A 19,825-nucleotide genomic window follows, 5' to 3' on the forward strand; every position below is an offset into this window, starting at 1 on the left:
AATTACTTATGGAAGACCTACGGATCCGATATCCCAATTATCCTCAATTATCGTGCCGAAATGTCAATTGTGACTACCTGTTATCACGTGCAATCCTATGTGTGAACATAACACTACCGCGTGACGTACGGAGTGGCATGATATTAAATGTACCCCTTCCGTGCCCTATTTTCAGAATCAGCTGATCTTACTAACGTAACACAAAGGCATGTGTGCGGAAAGAAAACAGGGAAACAAATATTGCATAAATCTCAAACAAATGTTGCATAAATCTCATTGTTCTTTCGAAGACTTTAAACACTAGTTCAGGACTGGAATAATGAACTGTGTAAGTCAGTCCAGCAAGCAGGACAACGAATGCCGAAATAAGACGAATATCGCAATTGTTTTCTTAAATCCCAAGTTCCGATGAATTATTTTGATAAGCTGTTTCTCTTCTGTTCTTTATGCACTAACGCAAACTGAAGCATAGCATCTGTCTATAGGTTCAAGGGTCAACAAGAGAAAAATCATTGAAACCCCCAATAGATCACGCGTATTTCATCAATAATGCCCAGTGGGAGAAAAGCATGCCTTTATAGATAATCGATGGCTGTATTTTGTGCTCATTAGGGAGTCTAGTTTTGAGATTATTTATTTGTCAAAATCGCAGTCTATATCTTGTTACATGTGATTGTTAATGGTTCCCTCCAATCGGCGCGGTCTACAGTGAAATCAATAGGGCTAGAGGAAGGACGAGTCCGCCACACAACTCATCGGCGCAGGCAGGGTTAGACATGCACTACACGACTGCGATGTGATTTGACCACTGGATTCACTTAGTATAGGGATATATATTCGAAAGCTTTTTGACGAGGTCAGTTATTATTCAATTTCGTGTACTATTTCACTGTCAGAAGATATTTTATGGCTATACGATACCCCCCCCCCCTCCAAGCTATTTTGTGGATTCTTTTTAAATTGTTTTTTATTTGTATTTGCTTTAGTAAATGTAATAGAGACCATGTGGTAGCGTAATATGCAAACCTATGCGATAATCGATGAGGAAGGACAATCTCAGTTAATCTGTCGGAGAGTGTGCTGCATGCAGACAGGGCTACGAAAGCATGCTGTTCAACCTCATAATGATATGAAAATGAATGCAGACTTCGCGAATCGAGAATGTAACTCGTTGATTTATTTTAAATTTTGCCAAAGAGTGCGAGCAGAGAGTCTGATGTTGCATGAGGATTACACTTAAAAATCAATGAATCTCCGAGAATTAATTACCTTATCCTATAACACCCATTAGTTAGCGCTTACTCTTATTTAACACTGACACAACGTTTTAATGAACCATGCATTCAATTGTCCCCTTACGTTTGAAGTTATAGTGGAATGGGAAACAAGTATAGAGGTGGTCGAAGCGTCTAAATTGAGAGAGAGAGAGAGAGAGAGAGAGAGAGAGAGGTACATTTGAATAACAAATACATATATGTGTCAAGTTGTAAATTTTGAATTTACTGGGTGGGTGTAAATACAAAATTTACAACATGACATAAGTACAAGGATGACATATTTCAACAGATCACCAATTTCCGTACAGAAGACGGATATGTATCGAAACAGTCTGTCTAGTCGAGGGTTTCATTCATCGTTGTTACTGGGCGGCTCTATCCCGTTATGACTGTTATTAAACGGGTTTACTAGGATCAATTGTAAGATTATCTACTATACAGAATAGTCTACTTATGCGATACCATTCAGCACTATAACTGAATTGTCAACCGAAGCACTATAAAACTCCCTTCTAGTTAAGAGCCTCAAGTGAATAATACAATCCTTAATTGTTGCTTCAACTGGTTGGTTATGATTTAGTTTTGAATAAATCTTATATACCTCTTGAAATTAGATGGACCTAACCATGGAGTACACATAAAGCCGTTTACTATATACATGTTGATGTATATAGTAAACGACAGGCACGTAGCTGGGGGGGGGGGGGGCAGGCCCCCCACTTTTTCTCGCAGCAACTAATTTTTAAAATTTACATATAAAAAATTGAATTATCAGGGAGTTGCCCCCCCCCCCCCACTTTTTTGGAGGATGTAAATTAATATGAAAATAAAGAAATGAAGATTGAAATTGAAGTTATATAATTGAAGTTATATACCACGCCCCCCCCCCCCCCGGATTAGGATTTTGAAGATTTGGGGAAAGTCCTAATTTCCTTTTTTTTTTTTTTTTTTTTTTTGCTTGTCAAGATTTTTTGGATGAGTCTGCCCCCCCCCCCCCCCCCACTTTCAAAAACGATGCTACGTGCCTGATTACGATCCAAACCATGAAGAAAATCCTTCTTTAGTTTGTAAGCACATGTAGGTCACTAGATAAAATCTTTTAAAATTCTCCCGAGTCATTTAGGAATTCCCCTCTAGACAAAGCAAATATGAACATCGACGAATTTTCGCAGAAGCCTGTGTACCTTGCATCAAAGTCGGATGTCATACAAGGTGAAAATGAAACCGAACCCGGGGGGTTCAAAACGACATTCATAGTCATTTAAATCCTATTCCATTTACACACCAATTACTAACCCGTGGCCACGATCTAGCTAATGAGTGATATGAAAGATAAGTAACGATCGCACCATAACGTGCATCAGTGCGTCTGTAGCATGTGATAGAGGCATGTCGGGGAAGCCGTCCGTAAAATATGCGTGTAGACCCAGCATGACCTCTAATTGAAAAAATAAAACATTTCATTAATAGTGTCACCATTAGCCGTACGTTGCACATGGAATATACTTTCGTCAGCTAGAATAGTTTTACAGTAAGTTTATTTTTTGTATACGTGTTAGTTTAGTGCGTAGTACAGCATGCAATTTAGCCTGTGATGTATTTATTACATAACTAGTTTTAAAAAAAAAAGATTTATATAACAGAAAAAACCTCAGAAAAGAAGAAAATAAGAACCCAAACAGCTTAATTCGGTATTGAGACGAGAAGACCTGAAGAAACTATTTTAGAACTAATAGAAGAACTCTTTCGTCTGAATTTCATTTTGAACGCAATGACTCAGACAATCGCCTGATCTGACAGTTTCTAACCCAAGAGGGTCCACACAGGGTATTTTCGTTTGAAAACGAAAATGCACGGTAGTGTTTATGATTGATTTGCCAGCTTCACGTTCTGTTAATATTATGTACGGGCTTCAGTATAATCTTCTCTGTCATTATACCCATTCATTAAATTCTTAAAAGACCAATTTCAAAGAGACTTTGCTATAAATATGCTACTCTATGATAATTCAATTTGAGGCTGAAATAAGGCTACTTGACTTTTAAAAATTATTAGAAAATATCGCAGTTATTGAGATTTATATAATGATCGGGCTCAAAGTTTCTGACGACATAACATACGTCATCAAGAGCACAAAAATGATAAAATGTTTGAATCTAAAAAGGTTTGTCACTGTTAAATTCATCTTATCATCAATATATCATAGACTGAATTTTAGTATTATGATGTTAGTAAGTTTATGGTTTTAAATCAATGAATTGCACACATCAAATATTTTTGTAGGTCATCGGGCCTTTCCGTTGCTCCAGTAACGTTAGAACACTGAGACGTTAATTAGCCTTTCTTCATTTATATTGATCATGGTTATCCTTAACACTTAAACATTTATTATATATATACGCGTTTTGTTATCACAAACATTTAAAAAATTGTTGACCTCAGATATTTGCAAACCTTTGATCATAGTCACGAGCCTAGCCACTGTTTTAATATGCAAATGATCAATTAACGTTAAAATTGATAGAGATACACTTGTTTTATTGCTTGTAGGAAGAATTAATTAAACATATGTTTATTCAGCAAAGTTATTGAATAGCACTGATTCCTTTTTGGAGACATATCTGTACTTGCCTGAGCACTGTTGATTTGTGAACGTATAAATTTATATGGATGCTGAACGGCCATTATGATTAATACGAGAAATTTTCTCAAAAGCCTAAAATTTAAAGTACTGAATAAGACGCTCACTACACCTTGACATAGTTTTTTTTAAATCAGTATAAAATTACTTGATTATGATAGATATCATGTTGAATAAAAATCAAATATGCCCAAGAAAAATGCAATTTTAATAAATATAAGTCTCGGTGTAGTGAGGTGCATTTTATCAAACTGAATCTGTTTTATTGACATGTAGATTCAATAAAAAGTATCGGTATCTTTTTGATAAAATTGTCTTAATACATAGATTTTAAAGGTTTTCTCCCCCTCTATAAACACAACGTTGTGTAGACCATGTGGTGCTATGACAACTTGAGTATGTACTTAGAGTAGTCAGAACAAAATGCGCATTAAACTTGTTCATGAAAAGAATTCGTGAGAAACCATTGTTTCAACACGATACCAAGTAGACATTCTTCAAGTGATTTGCCTTTACTTTACGAGAGCAAGCATTTCTTGCAACTAGCTACCAACGTCATGGAGTTGTACATTTTTTACATATTAAAGCTGTCTCGGCAGCAGCCTGAGTTCTACCGCCGGGACAGACACTATGCGAGGTGCGCGTAAAATCGATAAGATTTAGATTTTGTCCTGATTTACTTCAGTTAACTTTAGCACGTTGAAAGAATCATTCCCTCTTTTTCTGACTATCATGCAAAGTAGCACATAATTACCACTTCCTTTATAATAGAGGTTTGTATGGGAAACTTCAGACGCAGATCGTCATTTAAATTGTCTTCTGGTTTCAGACACATCAAGGATCCGCGGAAGGATGACCATCAGGGAAATCTACAATACGCACGTTAAGGAGGAGTTCCCTGCCTCCCAAACCGTACAGGCGCTAGAAAGTGTGACGTCAAAGAGAATGACGGACATTCTGTCGGAGGCTCCCTTCTCCGGCTCCGTGACAGAACAGACCACACGGATTCCTGTTCTAACACATGGAAATGGACTCCATCAGGAGAATGATAGATTGAAAACGAAACTATCAGTGACGAACAAACAGCGCATTAATGGACATCGCAGATCATGTTCAGAAACGCCATATGGACGTTCGATGCAGAAAAAATCAGAGATGGACATTCAACATGACAAAAAATGGGAGTCCAGATTTTATGAATCCTTTGAGGATCCCCCTATATGGACGTCTATACTGACATATATTAGTTTTCTAATACTCATACTTGTGGGACATATGCGAGAATTTTTGAAGAAACTAGGAATAGGAAGAGTCAAAAACATATCTGAACCAAACATTCCGGTAATATATTCTCTCTCTCTCTCTCTCTCTCTCTCTCTCTCTCTCTCTCTCTCTCTCTCTCTCTCTCTCTCTCTCTCTCTCTGTGATATTGTTACCGAACCAGTTGTAATCTGGTATGAAATGAGACACTTGTCATTTCTTAATTTTCGATATACACGACAGAACAGAAAGCTGTTCAATACAACTGACAGTTAGGTACAAATTAAAGGTTATTTGCATCACGGTTTAAGCAGATGACTTTTTTTTTTAAACTTGACAGAAGATTCCGACATTTTTACAAACTGTAGAGTACATAACCTCACAATTAAAGCCTGAAATTAATTTAGATGTGCAAAGATTTTATGACACAAGTATACATTACTTGAATTATTTAAATTTATATAATTTCAGTTTGAGAAATGTATATATTTTAAATGCAGTTTATATTAACTCACATGCCTGCATTCAAGATCAATTTCTTTGGTGACTGACGGAGTGTACCATCTTTGCTTTCCAAAGGTGACAATCTACGGTGTTTATTTATTCAGTGAATTGAGAAACGCCATGGATAGTCACCCTTAGTTAGCGAAGATGAAGTGTACCTTAATTTAACAGTATGTACCAATCGAACATTGATGTACTTATACTCTCTATTTCTATGCTTGGTAAGGCAATATATGAAGTCCAATGAAGTGTTCCTTGCTTGCACTTGATCGATTTTAACGTAAGCTGTGTCTCCGAACATGTGCTGAAGTTCTTATCCAAATATGCACAGCGCAAGATTTAATGTTTTTTATGGGGACTTATTAGAGGATAAAGTTCCTTGAATATACAAAGTACAGTTAAACACAAAGTCTCCGAAGACTCACTGCACTTTTATTTAGGCTGCGGGGCCCGTATAGCTCTCATTTAGACCAGCAATGCCTGCATGTCTGAACTCTCAGGGACATGTCCATGAATTTAATTATCCCTATTCTGTAAATTTAAAACATGTTCAAAATAGATTTTGTACAAAAAATGTATGAATTTGCAAAATTTAACTAAACGCCTGCATGTGAATGTTCACCTGGATGCCCCTGTTTTTGCAGAGATTTCATTCACAAGTTAATCTCCCAAATTGTAGGTCACTCGTCGTACATCTGTGTCCTTTGTAAGCCTTATGCCAGAAATTACATTGCAATGCATTAATTAACTTTTCATATATACTAGTATCTCCGATATTAAAAAGTATTTAGAAACGTAAAAGAGATATAGATGTAATGCCCAATGAAAAAGTATCGTGTACTTTGATTAAACAAGGTAGAGTAACTGAATTGTGGCTTTGTTTTTAGGGTTTTGTTACCCTGTACCAGACATGGGAGAGTTTCTACCACTGGTACATCTTCAGGCGAGGCAAGGACACGCTGTACCGGGCCATCAACAGTGTTCCGGGGGCGGAAATGGACGTCATGGACCGCGTCACAGACGACCACTACTGGACGTTCCGGTACCACACTGTTTAAATATTGAAATATAATATACAATATTATTTAAAGTACTCTTTTTTTAATAATTTACTAAGCTACCAGTTGCGAAATTTTATTCATCGTTAAAGTTTGATTTGTGTTAAACGCCCAGTTTGTCTAGTCCATACATAGAATTTTTAACCCCATTGATCTAAGATTCCTTGGACAATTAATTTAACGAATGTATGTAATGGCTTTTAGGTATACAGGAACGTCCACTCGAGTCATCAACTTTGGATCTTACAATTATCTCGGATTTTCCCAAAACACAGGACCGTGTGCAGAAGCGGTAGAAAAATCTGTCAACGAACTGGGGAATGCTATCTGTGCGAGCCGTCAGGAATTAGGTACCATGCCATTCTTTGTCTTTGATATAAACAATGCAATTATCAATAGGGGGATGGACAGAACATCCATCCTAAAAAAAACCAATGCTTTTAATGTACACAAAGAGAAAAAATTAATCTGATGATAAAAGGAAAATGAAAATGAAAAACACGATAAAGCTAGCATTGGACCATTCATCAATAACGTCATCACGCAACCTTTAGATGAGCATTTTCGGTTCATGCAAATGCATGTTGCTGAATTCTTATAGGGCGAAAAAAGTTAAACTAATGTGAAGTTTTGAAATGATATTGATTTTTTTCCCGTAGGTTATCTTCAAATTCACAAGGAGTTAGACGATCTTGTAGCTGACTATTTAGGCGTGGAAGCAGCAATTACGGTTCCTATGGGGTTTGCTACCAACTCTATGAACCTGCCAGCTCTTGTGGAAAAGGTACTTGTAAATTGCACATCGGTCACATGTGTTCATGATATATATCATCCATTCATTGGTTCTCTGTTATTTTGCAAGCAAATATATTTCAATCAAGTTAATAGCACAAAATAACAATGAATCCCAAAACTTTGAATTTTAAAAAGGCTTAGAAGTTTTCGTGAAAGAAGGGAAAGTTCGCTGTGAACTAAGGTATTCGAATGACATGTTATCCGTCTGCTGGTTTTTATGTGGGTGTGCAGCTGCATCTTACATTTAGGTTGTCTTCGTTACGTATATTCTGCTAATAGCTATTTCTTCTGGCACTGCATTTGATGATTCGACATCTGAAATGAGCTGCCCAGTAACAAATAAAATGAAGGCTCCACGGCAATCGTTGGAATATTTCTATACCATTACCCAAATTGATTTGCACTAATGCGGTGCATTTATTGAAGAAAAAAATCTCCCATCACTTAGAATGCTGAGTTTGTGAGATTTTTACTTTATAGAAGCTAGGAGATTTGCATTCATTGAATTTAAGGTTCCTCCACACACCTGTGCATGTTATGCTTAATCAATAGAGAATAATATTTTAGAAAGGTTGTAAAAAAATCTTTCCGATATCGGCTTTAAATTTTTTTATATGATTTTTTTTGTAATTTTTAACGAAAACCGGAAGTTTCGTTTTTTCTGCAAACAGGACAGTTAAGAGCTGAAAATTTGGTACCAATTTATGCAAAATACGATTATCTATAAATGCATATCAAGGACGACCAAATAAACTTCCTATTTTTTCGAGGAAAAAAATATTTATGAAAATTAAAAAATATTTTTATTCATATTTTTTTAATTTGTGGATAAAATGTTAAGATTAACATATAATCAAATAAAGTACTTATCAAACAAAAATATTTTACAAAGAAATTGAATCGAAAAAGCAGAAATTTAGATATATACCGATTTTGTAAATTTGACCCGATCCCGATTGGAATAAGCTGATCCCGATCATAAATTTTTTAAAATTACTTTTTTACTAAACTACTGCAAGATAATAAGAAAGTTTGGTATCCATTTAACGACCCGTAAATAAACAAATAATTTTGCATCGAAACAATCTCAATATCTCTCCATAATTGTAATATATTTCAATTTAATTCAGTTTTGTTGTGGATCAGATATATTTCAATCGGGTTCGGTTTGATTTTTAGAAATTTTCATTTTTTCTTGAATTTGACACTTTTGCTTCAATTTCTTGTTGAAAAATGATTTCATAGCAATTGTTTAATACAAGTTGAGTTGGTTTTGAGTTTTTATCCACAAGTTTAAAAAATATGTACAATTCTTTATTTTTCATTTTCATAAATATTTTTTTCCAAAAAAATTAGGACGTCTATTTGGTCGTCCTTGATATGCATTTATAGATAATCGTATTTTGCATAAATTGGTACCATATTTTCAGCCCTATATTATTTAGTTCGCAGCCAAAACGAAACTTCCGGTTTTCGTTAAAATTGTAAAGGAAATTGGAAAAGTCACGGGGTGTGGAGGAACCTTAAACGTAATGCACAAATATCGATTTTCTTATCTAAAAAGATCGTAACAAAGTTTTCTCACAAGTATTTTATTTGGACATTAGTAGATTCGGAGATCAATTGATATTTTATATCAAAAAATGTGTTACACAATATTTTTTAAACTCTTCTGGGCTGGAAGAAATTGGCTTTGTGACTGCGAAATAGTAATTTTGCCGTCTCCAACAATGCGATGGGGAAGGCCTTCACACATCACGCAATTAAATAACTGCAGCCAACAACCGCTATATTGCAGACTGGCCCAGCTGTAGACTCTCTTCATCTTGATGAATCATGATAGAATGCAAAGCAACGATTCTTCTTTATAATTAGTTGTTTTTTTTGTTGCGGGCGAACAGAGTAAAATCGTGTTTGCTTCTTGACAATTCGAGTTTTTATTAATCTTGAGACCAATCAAATAAATTCACGTACGTCACCAAAGTCAATCTATGTTATTTCGGTTTATGCTATGCCATATTTGATGTCTAATGAATTAAAATATGATTCTTCTTTTGTGTTGAGGTCAGTTGAGTGTCACAATTCATCTCCACAGTGTGTAAACCGAGAATTCATATATTGTAAACTGACAAGAATATCAGAACACATTGAATACAGTATGAATGTATAATAACAAATAAGTGGGTTTTTACCGACAGATCGTCATTATCACAGATCGTCATTAAATAAGTGATTGGTCTTTGCTGCTTTAAACGACTGTATGAAACATTATCACGTAGTTAGTACCTTCTGTCTAGGGTTGTCTGATCTTGAGTGACGAGTTGAACCACGCCTCTTTGATCCTGGGCTGTAGACTGTCCGGGGCTCAGATCAAGACCTTCAAACACAACTGTAAGTCCGAATCAAAGCAATCATTTCACATTCTGATGTTGTTTGTCTAGTACAAGAAAATGAAATTTTAGAGTTTTTAAAACAAACTTTTTAAGAACTTTGGCCAAATCAATGGGAGTGGAGGAGGGGTGGATCACTGTTCAGTTTTAAGAGAGGTCGGTTATTTATATTGAAATTTAGGTATGGAAGACCTTGAAGAGAAATTAAAGGAGGCGATAATAGATAAACAGCCCCGAACTCACAGAAAGTGGAAGAAGATTCTTATTGTGGTGGAGGGGATTTACAGGTAGTTGCATGTACATTTTATGATTTCAACTGATATAATTTCAACATGAATTATTTTATTCAAAATGTTTACGATTGTCTTGTAAGACAAAACTACGAACTTTTACAGAGATGCACCTATTTCTTCTATCTAGCATGGAAGGCTCTATAGTGAAGTTACCGGATGTGATTCGACTGAAGAAGAAGTACAAGGCCTATGTGTACCTGGACGAGGCCCACAGTATTGGTGCTATCGGGCCCCACGGGAAGGGCGTGGTCGACTATTTTGGCATGGACCCCAAGGATATCGACATCATGATGGGGACCTTTACCAAGAGTTTTGGTGCTGTAGGGGGCTACATTGGTGGATCTAAGGTATTGATTGCAAAGTGGATTTTCATTCAAAGAGTGTATTTTGAGAACATTTGATAAACATGTATCTCTTCTTTTCTAATGTTCAATCATCCAAATACTGTTTTCCGCAAGACGAAAAAAGGTGGAGGCCAAGCATTTTAAATACAAGCTATCATTGTTTGCCTATACCCCAAAAATGGATTTTATCTACGTAATGGCTTTTAGATCCACTGTGTTGTCTGCGGGTGAGAGAACATCGATTAAAAAACAGATGCGGATAGAACATTGTTAGTATAAAATGATTACTCAGTAAGTTTTGGTTGATATAAGACACGACAGAGGATATTCCTACTAGGAAACTCAGTAAGCCAATGCCATATTTAGCTTCTGTAAATCTCCTCTGGCGTGATAAGCTGATTCAGGACGACAGCTCTTCAATTCCAGAATTAATCAGTGACTTTTGTTGCTGACTGTACAAAACAATAGCCAACAATCGAAGACGTTATAAAGTTACGGAGGCATATGAGCTTAGAACTAAACCTTACAAGAAATTTCAGTCGAATAAATCAATGAGCCACTGTCGTAGACCTGTGTTTAAATGAAGTTAAGTTTTCTGTTGCATGAGACATAATATTTTGAGTTGTAGGACTGTCTTGAAGTTAGAATGAATTATCATGTTACAATTTTTATAAGAAAAATTCTGGACAAAAAGTTAATAAAAATCAATGTTTACAGTGTATATTCTTATTTTTTGAAAAACTAACAGAATATGTACTTTACATAGAAATCATTGTAAATTAACTTGATGAACGCTCGGACAAGGTTTTTGTGATGAGTATACTGTATGTTTAGAATTTTATTCAGCACGGTGTAGGAGATATAAAATAAAGGGTTAGAATAAAAGGATAATGATCGAATTCATCCAATAAAATGATTCTATTCTTCGAAGAGGTCAATAAGAGATTTTTACAGAGACAAGATTATAAACTCTGTTTATTTTTCATTTCAGAGACTGATCAACCATCTTCGTCTGCGATCGCATTCCGCCATTTATTCCAGCACCATGGCGCCTAGCATTGTTCAGCAGGTCATCTCTTCAATGAACATCATTCTGGGCCGGGACAACAGCAGAGACGGTATTATATTGTTTGTACTTAGAAATTGGAGGGGAGGGGGTTCCATACCGGATACCGGAAATCAACTTCAGAGATAAGAGAATGGATTCGGGTTTTAACTTATCTCTTTTTCAGCTACATATCGAATAAATATAAAAATCCATTTGCATTTCGTTATTGTAATCGGTTTAGAAAAAGAGATGTTTGTTTTACTCCACTTCTGTTAATAGTTCTTCTGCCAAATTTTCATACGTTATGGGAAAGAAAGCTTGTTTTCATGTAAATGCTGACTTGAACATATTGACTCGTAATGTACTTGTGGCTAATGATTTTGGTCATCGGGATTTATGATAGGCTACTCGAAAGCACGGCCGAAATTTTCGTTTGTAGTTTCATGCCCACTAGTGTGTCAATCAAATACCAATTTCACCCCTTCCCCGCAACGTATTAATAGACCAAAAATAGACCAAATTTTTGGGGGCCCTGGTCCTCTATCTTTACCTGCTCGTTAATGTCTACAAACCTATCAATATATCACTTCATCTAAAGATACATCCAAGGAATCAATTTCTGCATCAACCTTTATCAGTTCTGATTGATAATGTCAGATCAAACGTGTCTCAATGTCGGAAGATTAAAACAGATATTTTTATTTTGTTTAGGCATAAAGAGAATTAATCAGCTGAAATGGAACACAAGATATTTCCGAAGGCGGCTGCAAGAAATGGGCTTTATAGTGTACGGAAATAAAGATTCGCCAGTAGTTCCCATGGTAACCTTCTCACCAGCCAAAGTCGTGTGAGTACTAGGAACAGTGAACATACAGTATAGATTTTGTAAATAACAGTGTCTTTGATAATTGGAGGATTCGATTTGCGATCCTTGGTCTTTTTATGTAAGCTTGACACTATTTACATAGAGACAATGACGTATTTGTACAGGTACTTTTCCCGCTACTGTTTGGAGCATGGTATTGGTGTGACCGTAGCGGCGTTCCCCGCCGTACCCCTAGAGAAAAGCCGAATACGGTTCTGTCTGTCTGCCTCCCACACCAAGGAGATGTTGGATAAGGTCCATACCAAGTCTTTATCTATATCACTTTTGAAACTAAGTTCTATATAATAAATCAAGCGAACAAATTCAAGAAACTCTCAAGAAAATAATATAATCTAATGTCTATATAGTAGAAGTGTCATAATGCGGGCATTTTTTTAGGTGTTGGAAATGACCGACAAGCTGGGTGACACATTGAGCTTAAAACTCTCCAGAAAAGAGCCGGCGGAGTATGGGGACTCGGAAGATCAGGTAAATACACGTTATAAACACCACACCCTTACGTAATACACTACACATTATATAATTATTAAGTTAAAGAAAACCTTATTAAATCAAAATGTTATCGACTTGTCAATCCTACTAATTCTCTATGACAACTTGCTAGCATCTGCATTATTTGAATATTTGATGTTAAAAATTAATAATTTTTTAAACAAGTTCATTTTTATTTCCAGGATGAAGAAAAATAGCAAGATGAAACCCTTGCCAATAGAAAGCGCCATGACTGTTGGAATCTATGCACTTAGAACCTGGGTAGAAGCGGCCTGAAGTTTTAGTATTTTGTCTTTTAATACTCATGTCCCAGTCACTTAACACTCCATCACACGTGTGCTTGTAGTAGCAGGGAATGTGTGTACTAGTCAATAAGTATTACAACGAACTCATTGAATGAAGCGTTTTGTATTGTGTGGGGGAATATTGAATCGGGAAATTTTATTTGTTTCCGCTTTTTTATTTTAGCTGGTAACGCAGATGGTATTATCCAATTCCGCGTGATTCAGAGTAGACTTATACTAGGAACTCATTGGTTTATCAGAGATTATTATAAATAAATCATTATATTATAATGATTTGGAGAAAACATCTTATACACATATATGTAATCAGCATGAGGGACTGTTTTGTAAGATCCCATGTACTCATATTCATAGATAATCGGAGCTCGATAGATGATGAGAATGTACCACTTTAAAGAACTGGAGAGTTTAGACAACCGTATTTATACAGCTTCAACATGAAATCCCTAGTGATGAATGTTATGGATGTATATTATTGTCGATCAACAATCAAGATTTCTTTATGTGATCTCATTATACTTTCTGTTACCTACCTGTACATTTGTCTATTTATTTGTGGATTTTTGTTATTCATTCATGACTCCTTTTTTCCCCTGAACAATGGGATACAAAAATGTTTTGTATTGAATTTAATTAGTTTGTAGTTTGGCTTGTTATGTAATATTAAAAAAGAGGGACCAATCGTATCTAACGCACACACAAAGGAAAGTATTGGCGTCACAGAAGATCGGATTGTTCCTATCTGTTGTACCGGTCATCTGTCTGCAATAAAACGTGTGATTCAACTTCCAAGTCGTATATATATACATACATGTATATTGCTATACGGGTCAATATCTTAATGGATTGTTTAAACATTTTTAACTTATTGGCATCCCCTCTCTAGCCTATATAACGTCAGAATAGGGGCGGGAACCCCCCACCCCCCCCAAAAAAAAAATATCAGAAAGTTAAAGGGAACGTTTAAAATAATTCATTTATTCACGTTTATTTTATCTCGAAAGCTACCATAAACGTTTTTAAAACGTTTCCTCCACTTTGGAGAGGATTAATTCCGTGATACTTCTCGTTATATTTTTATTCTCTTTAGAAATCCTCAAAGACTACGTCTGTAGTAGCTTAATAAAGCCAGTGTTCGCAGTACAAAACGTGCTGCTTGATTTGCCAAACAAGTTACGTCCTGCCTTCAGACTCCATTTTTGTGTTAGTATTTTTTATGTTTTGTGTTATTTTAATTTACATACTCATTGTAATTTAAAACTTGACTTTTTAAACTGAATGTTTTAGAGGACTTGATGTTTGTAAATGAACGTTTTAATTTAATTTGTATATTTAAAACAAAAAGTTGTGAATAGAGTTTCATGTACCAAAGCCAATAAATTGTTACCGAAATCCAGAATAGTCTTTCTTCAGTAATTTATAATTATATTGATCCTCTAATCGTTCTAGAGTTACTTAAAAGTTAATAATATAAATGAAAAGGTTTCTTAGGTCAGTTAGGTGGTTTATGATGCAATGAAAGCATTTGTAAAATTTGTTATTTCAAACAAAACATTAAGATTATTTTTGATATATATTTTTTGCAATGTGCAAGCCGAGAGGTTGTCCTATATGAATTTAATAAACATTTGATTAAATTCAGATGATTATAAAAGCGCACGACGCCACAAAAGTTGATAAACAGCATGCGCAAGATACTCGAGTAAGACTTTACCAACCTACAAAAATAGATACACACTCTACGCCGTAGAGTCAGTCTATTATTTATTTATATTTTAAATCTTACATAGCAAACTTTGATATGTATATTTACATTTTTTTATATCTTAAAACCGGTATGTTGACTCTCACATAAATCGTAGTTCACAAATGAACGCAATACGGAGTGTAAACTGGACCTTAACCCGGAAAATCCATACTTCATTATTAAGGTAGACCCAGTGGCTTTCATGTCCGGTTCTTTTTTACACAGCGTGATAAACTTCCGATTATAGTTTTGAACACATCAATGATCATTTAAGATGACTTGTATTTGATTTTAAGTATTGTACAAGTATGGTTCGGTGGCTTCACTACAAATATATATCTCATATTTGTCAAAAGCCGAGGGAAACCATAAATATGTCAAAACACGATGAAAAATTACTTGCCAAAAATGGGGGGGGGGGGGCTACAGTACTTGTTTGTACGGTTTTGTCAGCCAGGACCAAAATTTTTAATATTTATTATACAGTTTAAATGATTATATACTTTTTAGTAACCGTTAGCGGATTATGTCTTATTGGTACATTTCCATTTTTTCCAATGTTTAAAAAAAAAACAACAACAAAAAATGTTTGCAAAAAACAAAGCAAAGCAAAACAAAACGAAAATAAAAGATAATAATTATTTTTGAATATTTTCTATAGAAAATCAATAAGAATTTTTTATCTAACGACTTTCATAAGATTTTCTTAAATTATAACCTAATATAATGTATTTTGGTGCATGATTTAATAAATAATGGGATGATGCTTCATTGTTTAAAATTTGGCTGTTGAATTTTTGGACCTTGTGAGCCGAAGCTCAATGGAGGAAAACAAACGTGCAAAGGTATAAATATTTCAAATGGCCACTGTAGTATTAAGTTTATTATAAGTTAAATTTGTTTTAACTGTTCAAATTTAAAAAAAGTTTGGTTTGACGCACATTCCTATAACACTGGGTCTACCTTAAGTTCGAATATTAGACCCCCCCTCCCCCCCCCCCCCCCCCCCCCACACACACACACACAACACATGCGAATAAGAAAATTCATACTTGGAAAATAATCATATAATGTATAAAATTAATTTTGTTAATTTCAAGGTATTAAAGAAAATACGTACGATTATTTGGATAAAAATTAAAACACAAGAATAAGTTATAATAAACAATTGAATGGTATACATTTTTGGCTTGGTTTTTACTTCTAGCTTTCGGAAATTTTAAAGATATTGAGAAATATCTAGGCATTACTGTACAGGCCCCGAGGTTATAAAACTTTTTTCATACTCGTACTTATACTCATACTCCGTACTCCGAGTATGTGCTCCACTGAGTACGACTTTAAAAACCGAGGTTATAAAAGTTTTGGAGTACGTTCTCCGCTGAGTACTATTTGGAGTATGCTCCAAAAGCCGATCGACGAAATTTTACGTCTCTGAAGAAAGACAGAGAACGGTAATTCATGTAGGCAAACTGTACATGTATTCAGATTAATTATTTATCAACAAAATGTAACACATTATTTACATGTACATATTACCTTCTCCATCTGCAAGCATGGAGATGTGTCTGCATCTATAACTTATGAATTTTTGAGCAACAGAGACGATAAATCCAGTGTAATTGGTAAAATTATCAACAAATTGTGTTTATGTCAAATCTCTCTCTCTCTCTCTCTCTCTCTCTCTCTCTCTCTCTCTCTCTCTCTCTCTCTCTCTCTCTCTCTCCCTCTCTCTCATGAGACTCAGATAGTGATTCATGCATGTGATGATTAAGTATAATTATGTTGTAAGGAACGATATGAATATAAAAGAAAGAAGTAAGAATTTACACGGATATGAAGAGAGTATTTCAACATAGAATTTAGTTCGATATATCTAAAATTTTCCTGGCTTTTATACGATTTTGATATTTTACATGCCAGGAAAAGGTCAGAAACGACGCCAATATAAAACTGGAAAGTCACTGCCCCCAAGTGGATATCTCTTAAGATATTTAGTGAGCAGTTCCTGTATTAGGGAAAACAGGGAAGAGTTTAATTCAAAAATAGAAACATATACTTGGGAAAATCACAAAAATTCTGAGAAATCCGTTTATTTTTACACTCATATAGTATACACTAAGGAAATTATATGGGTATTCCAATTTAATTGCAACATACTTAGTACTATATTTGCCTTTTAAAATTCTTGTGAGGAAAAAACATCTAATATCTTGAAGGGGTGGGGTGGGGGTGGGTGTTGGAATTGCATCAATGAACATATGCCAAAAGCCAAGGACACACGTAAAGTTTCTCATTTTAATATTTTTGGGAATGTGCACGAGAGTTTAAGAAAATTCACTAATTGAAATATTTTTGAAATTTCCAATTTGAGGACCACGTTAAACCGAAACAACGTGTTCAAGGAAACTGTGTACTAAAGTTGCTGTAACCCTTTTTGTGGGGTTTTATTTATGGTTCAAGTTTTTCTCACTTAGTCAAGGCTTGAAAATGTGTGTTTAGAATTTATATATACATACTGTGTCATTTTTAATCTTAAGTAACGTCCATTGATATTTTTGAGCAAGCCTTTTCCTATTCATCTTTAAAATTCGAAATACATGTGTTAATTTTGATGCATTTGACATAGATATTTGGTTACTTTAGATAAAAAAGGAAATAGCTATTTGAATTATCTAAATAGTTACTTGCTAATAAAATTAAACAATTTAAGAGATGAATATTCCCACAGCTAAGCTATATAGAGAAAAATCTCTCACATGAAAATGCGAAGAAGCTATTTTAAGTAGTACATGTATTTTCAATCGATTGCATAGAATAACAATAATCCCCTTCAAATCTCTCTCTCTCTCTCTCTCTCTCTCTCTCTCTCTCTCTCTCTCTCTCTCATAAATTCTAGCTTTTATCTTGCGGGTTATGATTAATTTAAGTGTTATCTTTTTTTTCTTTTTCTTTTTTTTTTTACATAAACAAGCTTTTAATTAACTGTAAATTACCCGAATTCTCAAGCAGAATATATATAAGAATAAAATTTGATGTCATAACACCAAATTTTATTTGTAGAAAGATACTAATATAATACTTAAGACTATGGGGTCACCGGGACCCACCATCCTTATATTCGAGCGTTTATAATTAAATGTTAAACCAAACAATACATACTTACGTATACTTAGACATGTCTATGCTCTCGATGTTTTAATTCGAAATAAATAATAAAGATCGTAAGGTAGGTGATGTTCCATGGTAAAATTTCTTTAATATTTGGAAAATAAAAATCAATTACTGGTAGATGGTTCGGAATGGATACTCTACCTTCCCGCAGTAAAATTAAAAAGAAGTTGCGGCCTATATTAGACAAAGAACACATCTAGATCTCTGCAGCTACATGTAGTATATGGTCACCTAGGAAGCCAAATATGTACGTCATAATTTTAAAATTATTGCCAATACAAAACTTAAAAATTCGAAATATTATCTTTATGTTTACATCTAACGCCCTTTAACCTGCGTTTTAATTACTTACTGCTGATTCTTGATTACTTTCTACATTTCCAAGTAAGATTGCTTTTTGTTAACTTTCAAAATAGGTTTTTATTATCGATATTTCGAGATAAAAAGAAATGAACCTTGTTCAAAATTACTCTAAATTTCACAGCGTTTTTGACACTACAGAGGAAAGGCAATTTATAAGCCAATATTTTCCACATGCAGACAGTAACTGTTTTATGAAAATAAAAAAAACCAACAACAATCGTATAGATAAACCATAGGAAGTAGGATTCGCCGCCCCCCCCCCCCCCCCCCCCCCCCCCACTCACACACACCAACGCCAACTCCTCTTAAAAATATTTAGTTCCAGGGGTAGATCCAGAATGTGAAGTTAGAGGGGACGTCAGTATAAGACAGGGAGTCTGGAGAGGCCGCTTTGTGGCCTCCAGATGGTCCAGGGCAAAGTCCTGTTGGTGACCCAGGGGGCAAAGCCGGCCCCGGAAGCTCCAGGATTCTAGAGATTTTGTAGGGTAAAAAGGAAGTCTTTAAATAGACGTTTGAGATATTTCTTCTCGTGATTACCGGTATACTTAAAGTAATAAAATTATTTACAATTTTTAAAGGTTTGTAGATTTAAGACCTACAGTCATCAAATTCCTCTGTCTTGTAGAAATCCAAGAAACATATCCTTTTATTTTTTTTCTTTCGAATGACTGTAAATTAATCAGTTTAAAAACCAAGTTCAATGGGACAATGTAAATTAATGAAGTTTTAATAAAAGATACATGTAACTATATATACCAGCTTATATTATAATAACAATGGAAGAGTCGTTAAAACACTTGTTAGTATAACCAATTACTTAAAGGTGGGTATATGGGTGACTGGTCATATTTGAACCCAAGGACAGCGTAACCAAAATGTTTTTTCCTGGGTTTTTTTTAGTTACATCATTGAACACACGCGTTTTCTTCATATTGCACCATTGAAACAGTCTAATGTAGAGAAATCCCCCAAGTTAAAAAAAAAAGATAATTAAGACTCGCAAGTTGTACATTTTCTTTGCCAGAAGGAGTATGATTTAACTTTATTTGGACAATTTTTTTAGGGCTGTGTGTGTGTGGGGGGGGGGGGGGACGCCGGGTGCGACCTCCTTTACTCCGCCACTGATTTACCGCTTATTCTATAAAATGTTTCCCTTTCCAAGTTTTGTGGCATGCAACATAAATGATAATTGATTAATAAGTAAGTAATAGAAAGCGTTAGACTTTTATGCACCCCCCATCCTTTGTA

At 34.9% G+C, this 19,825-nt stretch overlaps 1 protein-coding gene across 4 annotated transcripts; it reads left to right on the forward strand.

Annotated features, from left to right (window-relative positions):
* Positions 1-407: 407 nt before the first annotated feature.
* Positions 408-14,692, forward strand: LOC105330505 (serine palmitoyltransferase 2). Of its 4 annotated transcripts, none has more exons than XM_011432221.4 (13): positions 408-856; positions 4,748-5,259; positions 6,570-6,724; positions 6,945-7,090; positions 7,400-7,524; positions 9,833-9,926; positions 10,107-10,212; positions 10,346-10,565; positions 11,554-11,680; positions 12,322-12,457; positions 12,601-12,730; positions 12,875-12,964; positions 13,171-14,692. In XM_011432221.4, the coding sequence occupies exons 2-13, from the start codon at positions 4,771-4,773 to the stop codon at positions 13,183-13,185; spliced, it is 1,833 nt and encodes a 610-aa protein (XP_011430523.1). In that variant the 5' UTR covers positions 408-856; positions 4,748-4,770; the 3' UTR covers positions 13,186-14,692. The 4 variants fall into 4 exon arrangements, with proteins under 4 accessions (XP_011430523.1, XP_011430522.1, XP_011430524.1 ...); XM_011432220.4 differs by lacking the exon at positions 408-856 and adding an exon at positions 2,651-2,808; XM_011432222.4 differs by lacking the exon at positions 408-856 and adding an exon at positions 3,391-3,441.
* Positions 14,693-19,825: the final 5,133 nt, after the last annotated feature.

Source organism: Magallana gigas, chromosome 7 (genome assembly GCF_963853765.1).
Source record: "Magallana gigas chromosome 7, xbMagGiga1.1, whole genome shotgun sequence".
Classification (NCBI taxonomy): Eukaryota; Metazoa; Mollusca; class Bivalvia; order Ostreida; family Ostreidae; genus Magallana; species Magallana gigas.